General features: G+C 47.2%; 1 protein-coding gene across 1 annotated transcript; it reads left to right on the forward strand.

Moving 5' to 3' along the window:
* The first annotated feature begins 7181 nt into the window (after positions 1–7181).
* On the forward strand, positions 7182–7648 carry LOC116640675 (40S ribosomal protein S24-like). The gene has a single exon (XM_032417819.1). The coding sequence runs from the start codon at positions 7184–7186 to the stop codon at positions 7502–7504; it is 321 nt and encodes a 106-aa protein (XP_032273710.1). The 5' UTR covers positions 7182–7183; the 3' UTR covers positions 7505–7648.
* The last annotated feature ends 468 nt before the right edge of the window (positions 7649–8116 follow it).

Here is an 8116-nt window from a genome sequence, read left to right on the forward strand (position 1 = left end):
CAGACCAGCTGGATGCCTTCATCATTCTCACCTCCCCACATCCAGAGGTGGTCAAGTTCTGTCTCCTGCATCCTGGAGTCTCCCGTGTCCATCCCTTCTTCCCCTCTTGATGCCATTGCTGTATATCAGGTCTTCACTCATTTGTTCTTTGGACCGTTGACGACTTTCCTGACTGGTCCTCCTGCCTCTTGCCCTGTTCTCTTTTAGTTGAGCTTTCACTTTGCTGCTAGAGGGATTCTAAAATATAAGTCAGAGTAAATTACTCCCCTGCTTCTGGGCCCATTGTGCCTATCGCCACCATCCATAGATGAAGTCCGGACTCCAGCATGGCATTCAGCAGGCACCGTGACCACGCCCCTGCCTACCTCGCCACTCTTCCCTCATAAACTCCAGCCATGCCAAACCAGGTAAAGCTCTCTGAATAGGTCACGCCTCTGTTTTATGCCTCTGGGCTTTGCACTCCTTCTTCTGCCTGGAACGTCTCTTCTTCCCTATACAAATGGCAAATAGCTGTTCACCAGGCAAGACTCAGCTTAGGTGCCATTTCCTCTATCATGCTCACTCTTGGCCCCAGGAGAGGGTGGATGCCTCTCCCCGTTGTGCCTCAACTAGGCTTCTATCGAGACACCTGTAATTCTTTTATTGCCCTTTTTGATTTACACGTCTGCCTCCCCGTGGATGCCCAGAAATACCTTGAACTAGTGACCAACCTTGTCTTGCTCATCTTTGATCCTCCATTAAGTAGCACAGAGAGTTGGCACGTAGTACTTATTCAAAAGATGTTTGTTCAGATGAACAAATCAATCTGTTCTTTAGCCAGCACGGGATTGTTCAACCCTGATCATCTGAAGTTGCTGGCATCATACAATCTATTCATTCTTCACCAGGTCTTATCTGGGGATCCCGTGAATGCACAACCACATAGTACAGGGATGTCACGTTTATAGCAACACCTCTGAGAGTCCATGTTCTGAGCTGCGCTAACGTGATCAGCAGGAGGTTCTGTGTTTTCTCAGATGATCCTCCAGTCTTTTCCAATAATGATATCAAGTGGACAGCTGGATATCCAAGTCTGAATTTCTGGGACTGGTCAGAATCATGATTTTGACTGACTAGGAAGAAGCAATGATTTAGCTTTATAGCTAAAGTCTCAGAAAGTTCTTTTCAAAGTTGTAGGACTCAAACGTTACCCATGACAGTGCACAAGCTCCTTATGAGATTGTGTTTTCCTTGTGCATCAAGACATCAAGCATGGGGAAATTTGGCCAAGCTCAATCATGGAGACCAGCCCATACTTTACCCCCTTTAGCAACTGTATGTGGGATAGCTCTACCTACATGTCCAACAGACACCTCCAACTTCGGGATAGTTAAAATGGAATATTTTCTTATCATTTCCCCCCAACTCCTCCAGAAGATAATAACTTTGCCATCACAGATGCTTTCTCCTGTATCTCCATGAGCAGCACCCACCTGGTTACCCAGTTCAGAAATAGGAATGCCACCTTCCATTCCTCTTTCTTTCTCTGAACCACAGCCAGTGGTGGCGAGGTCCTGAGGAAACTGCCTCCTTGATAGGTTTCTGTATTTTGTTCTTCACCCTCCTTCTTACCATCACTTCCTTTCTTCAAGTCTTTACCATCGCTGGGGTGGATGAGTAGAGCAACCACGGTGATAAGGTCTTCCTGTCTCTGGTATTGCCCCTCCTTATACAGGACTGCCCTTATCATCTTCTAAAATATGAATCTGAAAGTGTCACTCCCCTGCTGGAAAACTCCCATGAGGTCCCCACTGGTCCTTAGGTCTCTGCTTAATTTTGCCATGTCCTCTCATCACACGACTCTTTCACCTTCCACGTTGGTCCTTACTACCTGCGGTTCTTAGAACAGGCCATCTTCTATCATAGTTCTCGTTCCCTTGGTACACACAGCTGCTTCTGTCTAGAATGCCTTTGTAGCAGGATACTTTGGGCTGTAGGTAACAGGACATGCACTCCAAAAGGGTAAAACACGAAGGGGACATTCCTGATGCATATAACATAACCCGGAGCGCCTGGTGGTTCTGGGGTTGCTCAACACAGCAGTTCAGTGGTGCCACTGAGGTCAAGGTTCCCTTCATCTTCTCACTCTGCTGAACTCTGTGTGGGCTCCCTTCCCTCACTTTCAGGATATCTGCCATGGACAGATTCCGGGCAAACACAAGGTCCAGCAAGAGGAAGAAGAGACTATTCTTTCTTCTGAATCTTCTTTGTAAGAGTGAAGGAAAATTTTCTAGATGCCCTCATAGCAGAATATTCCTCCTGTCTTATTCATCAGAACCAAGTCTCCTGCCCATCCTCAACTGATCACGGGCCAAGGGATTTAACGAAGTCACTAGTGGAAGGCAAAGAAGGACACTGGAATGAGAATGAAGGCACTTTCAGCCTGGAGGAAGGGGGCAATGCCCATCAGGTTGGCATATAGCCCTCTTTCTCCTTTTTTACCAGGTTAATTCTGAGTGATTTCCCAGGCTAATTCTTGAATACTCAACTAAGGAGTCACCGTGGGGGAGACATCACTGACCCCCTCCCTTGCCTCTGATGCCTTCTGATGAGTTACATTGCCCCAAACCTTATCTCACCAGAGTGCAAGTGCCTCAAGTCTGGACCATTTCGGATCTGACACCATTACTGGTACATACCTGCGGGCACATACTCTCGTTCTTCTGCTGAATGAGAAAATGAATGACAAAAGCTGAGTTGTTGTGTCAGCGATGACTTTCTGCTTATCAGAGAAACCCAACAGTGGTGGTTTCACCCAGTGAAGCTTTGTTTTTCCTATGGAGCAACAACTCCAGAGCAAGAGGTCCTCACCTCAGCGAATGAAGATGTTCTTGCAGCTTGTCAAGGACCCAGGCTCCTTCTGGTGTCTTGTCTGTTCTCCTTAGCATGCGACTGCATGTTCTCATGAGCACAAGTTGACTGCTCTAGTCCACTGAGCCCATGCTCCAGGCAGGCAGAAGCCTAAGTGTACCTGTCAACCAGGTCTGTGACTTTTCCTCAAGGAATAGCTCTCTCAACAGCTCCACCGAACTGACTTGTGGTTCCGTCTCATTAGTGAGACCGGGGTCTGGTCTTATGGGGACGTTGCCAACACAAACATTGTCAGGGTTCTGTTAGTTAGGAAGAAGGGGAAGTGGGAGAATGTGAATACACCTAGGCGGTGCCTGCCCAGTCACCTCCAGAGCGTCTCTAGATAATTTATTCTTTATTGGTTGTTCCGTCTACCAGTTTGAAACAAAATAGCAGCCATTAGAAGCTGTTATGTGGAAGTATTGTGACAGCCTAGAGCTAGGCCTTGTAAGAATGGCGTATATCACACTGTCCGACATCCTCACTGAGAATATTGAGAGGACGGTGTCGAGAGAACCGAGGCCCAGGGAGATGCTGTTTGCCCAAATTCAATCAGAAATCTGGTGGCAGAGATTGGGGAATAACCTATCCTTATCTCAGTTTTAACTCCCTTAATGTACTGGGCATTTAGGGATTTCAGTGCCTATGATCTTGAGGTAAGAGATTTATTAACTTCTTTTTCCAGTCGTACATAACAGAGTCTGCAAAAGCCGAAACCACATTTGCATGATTTGCTGGATATAATGCCCAGTGCAAAGTCGTGTTATGAGGATCTTCATGCCGAGGAGCCCTCTGCAAGGGCTTCTAGAAAGACTTAGGAAAGAACAGTGCCGGGACACGGGCGCCTGCTGTGGCCTGCAGTTACCTCCATTCACACCTAGATGGCGCTCATACATTGATCGGGAGATGGTTGCCTGGTAGAAACTGACAAATTCTTGAATCAAGGTGGTGAAAAGTTAAATATAGATGGCTTTCAGGCCTGGCTGGGGGAATGGACTGGTTAAAGGAGAGGTGGTGAAAACCAGGGACTGGCTGTAAACACGTTGGACGATTACACAGAAAGCTGCTTGCCTTCTGTTCATGCTTCCAGTCCCAGATCCCTGCTGGGCCAGGCACAGCCGACTGACCCAGAGGCAGACTGGCCGGTCTTACCTGGGTGTGCCTGTCTAACCCACGGGCGGCCTTAGCACTGCCCCCAGAGGGCCCCGGGCAGCCTCTTCACGTGGGTCACAGACTCCGAGATGACCATCACAGAAGAGAAGGCTTGTGTGTGGGGTCGAGTTAGTAAACAGGGTGATTGGCTTGTAAATTGCTCTCATAGACATAAGCACATATGCAGTTATCCTTCAACATCATGGGCATCAAACTCTTGTTCTCCTGACTGATCAAATTATCCCGAAGAATATTGGACATTGCTTCCATGTGGCAGTAGAGAGGTGAAGAACAAGGGCTTGGGAGTTAGAGGGACCTGGGTTTCTAGTCTAGGTTCTATCACATACTACTGTGTGGCCTTGGGTAGATCAATTAGCACCTCTGTGCCTCAGAGAAGTGGACCTACTTCCCAGAGTCATTGTGAGGATTGAGTGAGATAATCCTGTGTCAGTGACCAAGCACAGTATCTCCTTCTCCTGTAAGTGCTCCAAAAAATGAGCTCTTATTATTGCCATTAATCCACACTCATGAAAATCACAAAGGACAGTGAGGTTTATCAGTTGTTCCCAAGCTATACAGACATTTGGTAACCAATTTAACTTGAGTTTGACAAGTGTTGAGAGCAAAATCAGTAAAATTTGACAGTGAAACCTATTACTGGGTTCAAGTTAAAATAACATTTTAGGAATAAGTAGATTTAATTGGGGGGGACTTGACTTGCACCAAAAATTCCGACCCCTAACTACTAGAAAATGAAAGGTAGGTTATTTTATCATCCATGGCTATCTGTAGGATTTGCTGGTCAAAGTCAGTGTCTAGTTCTCTGGGTAGCTTTCACCATAGATGCATACTAGGATTTGTAGACACTTAGGAAAAACACATTTGGGTTCAAAAGTAGGACAAAAATTGCTCCCCTCATTAAAGCCACGTGACAATGCAAAGAGGTGGGTCAGGGCTCTGATGTTGAATGACTGCCCAGGGTGGACATGATGGCCCTAAGGAGGTATGAGGGACAAATCTGGATGGAATCAAAAGAAGAGCCAAAGAGTGGAGGGTCTTGGTGTTAGACAGATAAGTGGGCCCCGCAGTGTATGTTTGAGAACTTGAGGGGGGCGGCAGATCTGTTGCCTCTCTCTTAAACCAGGTCGGGTCGTGTCATTGTAGTCAACGACTTGGGTGGTTGTGTGTCCGCATCACCTCACGTGTCCCCCTCACTGGGTGGTGTTGCTGCCTGTAGGAAGCAAGGCCTGGGGAAGCAAGTGAAGACTCATCCACTTGGTGCCCTGTGATCGTGGGCCAGGGTGAAAGCAATGCAGGCAGCTGAGGACCTCTTTCCTTGCCCTTTGTGTCACCCAGGCGAGCTGTGCCCGCTCAGGGGGTGGGAGGAGGGTGCACGTTGAACTGACGCTCCGCAGACCCAACCAAGTTCACATCCGGCTTCCATCTCTTACGAGTGGCGTGGCTATAGACATTGCTTTCACTCTCTGAGCTTCCATTTTCCCATCTGCAAGTGGGAATAGTGAATGTCGTAACACCCAGCGCGGTGTAACAGGTACAAATGAAGCAGCTGCAAATGGGAGTCTATGGAGACGTGACTTTGTTCATCACTGAGCTCCAGTTGTTCACAAGGCCTCACCTTCTCTTAGGGGACAGGGACACCCAGGGCAGAGGGTGGCATTTCATCTTGTCAGTGTTAGTCATTTCTGGTTTAGAAGTCACTCAGGGAGGGGGCCTCCCAGCTCCCACTTTCCCACATGGGAAGGACAGCACACATTTCCTTGGCGTTGGGTTCCCAGCTCTTTCTGGAGGTTTCTATCCCTACCTTCAGTGTTTCGGCCCTGGGCTGGGTGGGGGCTGCGTGTGGCGAAGGAACAGGTGCCACACTTGAAACCTCAGCCCCTCCCCTCCCTGTCTCCGCTTGCTTGTCTCCCAGCTCTTAAAGACACTTAACACCTGCTCTAGACTGAATTTTGGCCCTTTGTCCCAAAATGTGGTGGTATTTGGAGGTAGGGGCGTTTGAAGTGTAAGAAGGTTTAGGTGAGGTCAGGAGGGTGGGAGCCTCATGATGGGCTCCCTTATAAGAGAAGATACTGGAGAGCTGGCTTGCTCCCTCTCCACACAAACACACAGAGGAAAGGTCCTGTGAGGACACAAGCAAGAAGACACTGTAAGTCAGGAACAGAGTCCTCCCCAGAAACTGACTCTGTGAGACCTTGGGCTTGGATTTCTAACCTCCAGAACTGTGAGAAAATAAACGTCTGTTGTTTAAGTCATGCCATCCGTGGTATTTTGTTGCGCACCCCAAGTGAAGACACCCCATGTCCCCTTGTGGCAAGACACTGCCCCATGCTAGAGTTTGCCTCTCATTTCCAGGCATACCCTGTGCTCAGCCCCCCAACTTTGGGTGATCTTGCAGGCTGAGCCTTTGTAGAATTCAAACTCAAACTTTTTGACTCTGAGGCACCTACTTGTTGCAAGTCAGACTCTCGTGTCTAAGATGAGCTTCAGGAGCTGCCCTTCTGCCTCCTTTGTACTTTACCATCTCAATGGATAGAGGACCATGGACCAATGTGGTGTTGCCTACCACGCATGAACAATACATTGGTGACGTGAGCAGATGTGAAATTGTTGAGTATTGTGCCTGGCAAACAATTGGTACTCAGTGAACGTTTCCTGAATTCTGACATTGAGTAACAGCTGTGAACTTGAGTGTCCTAAAAAACAAAGCTGAACCACACTAAAACAATGGTTGTCTGCTTCTTGATGGCTTTGTCCCCTGGAGGCATGACATTCAGATCTGGAGGATGTGGGTGAGTGGAGTTGTGAAGATTCTCTGATGGGAATCTAATGGATAGTACGGTAAAAAAGATCCAGTGTGGTGGTCATTGCCTTCTTGTAGAGTGACTGTCCTGGCCGGGACTGTCAGGCCCCAGAGTCGAGGAGCTCCAGGCGTGGGAGCATGGGATATTGGATGTAAATGAGCCTTGCTACCCACACTGGGTGAATACCCTTTAGAATGAAAGCACCGCATGGAATACGACTCAGGATACATGTCCACTTAAAACCACTCTTCCAAAAAATAAAAAAAATAAAAAAATAAAAAAAATAAAAAAAATAAAACCACTCTTCCCTGGCTGCCATCATGAACGACACAGTAACTATCTGGACCAGGAAGTTTATGACTAACCGACTACTTCAGCGGAAACAGATGGTGATTGATGTTCTTCACCCCGGAAAGGCAACAGTACCTAAGACAGAAATTCGGGGAAAACTAGCCAAAATGTACAAGACCACACCAGATGTCATATTTGTGTTTGGATTCAGAACCCATTTTGGTGGTGGCAAGACAACTGGCTTTGGCATGATATATGATTCCTTGGATTATGCAAAGAAAAATGAACCCAAACACAGACTTGCAAGACATGGCCTGTATGAGAAGAAAAAGACATCAAGAAAACAGTGAAAGGAACGCAAGAACAGAATGAAGAAAGTCAGGGGGACTGCAAAAGCCAATGTTGGTGCTGGCAAAAAGAAGGAGTAAAGATGCTGCGGTGGCTTTATCTGGTTGTGCAGATTTTTCATGAGAGGATCAATAAACTAAGAATGTTAAAAAAAAAAAAAAATAAATAAAACCACTCTTCCCTTTCCTCTAGGAAAGAAATGAAAAAAAAAAAAGGAATAAAACTTGATGTTTAAGTCAAACAAGGCCATTTCTGTATATCGCTGTAACTGGATAGCTTTGAGAAGGAGGGCGGGATCATCCCTGGCCTGGGCCTTGGAGCCAGGCTGCCAAAGAAAGAGGCAGCCTGGCCCCTCTCCCAGCTGTGGGGCTCCGGGGCTGAGGAGCCCGAGGCCCCGCATGTGACACCTCACTCTTGAGATACTCTAATTTATAGTTAACGCCTTTTAAGCAAACAAGAGGGAGAAAAAAAAATCTGGTTCATATTATGGCAACTTGCAATGAAGGGGAAGTCTGGGAGTTCAAAGAAAAAATGTCCCAGGAAAAGCATAGCCTGTTAAAATTCATTCTAAATGGTCAGGAAGGTAATTGAAAAGAAGGGTTTCTCAGTGCAAT

This window comes from Phoca vitulina, unplaced genomic scaffold, assembly GCF_004348235.1.
Source record: "Phoca vitulina isolate PV1807 unplaced genomic scaffold, GSC_HSeal_1.0 scaffold20, whole genome shotgun sequence".
NCBI classification, from domain to species: domain Eukaryota; kingdom Metazoa; phylum Chordata; class Mammalia; order Carnivora; family Phocidae; genus Phoca; species Phoca vitulina.

Excerpts from the sequence above, each read along its gene's own strand:
- LOC116640675 (XM_032417819.1), top strand. The coding sequence starts at position 7,184 with ATGAACGACACAGTAACTATCTGGACCAGGAAGTTTATGACTAACCGA.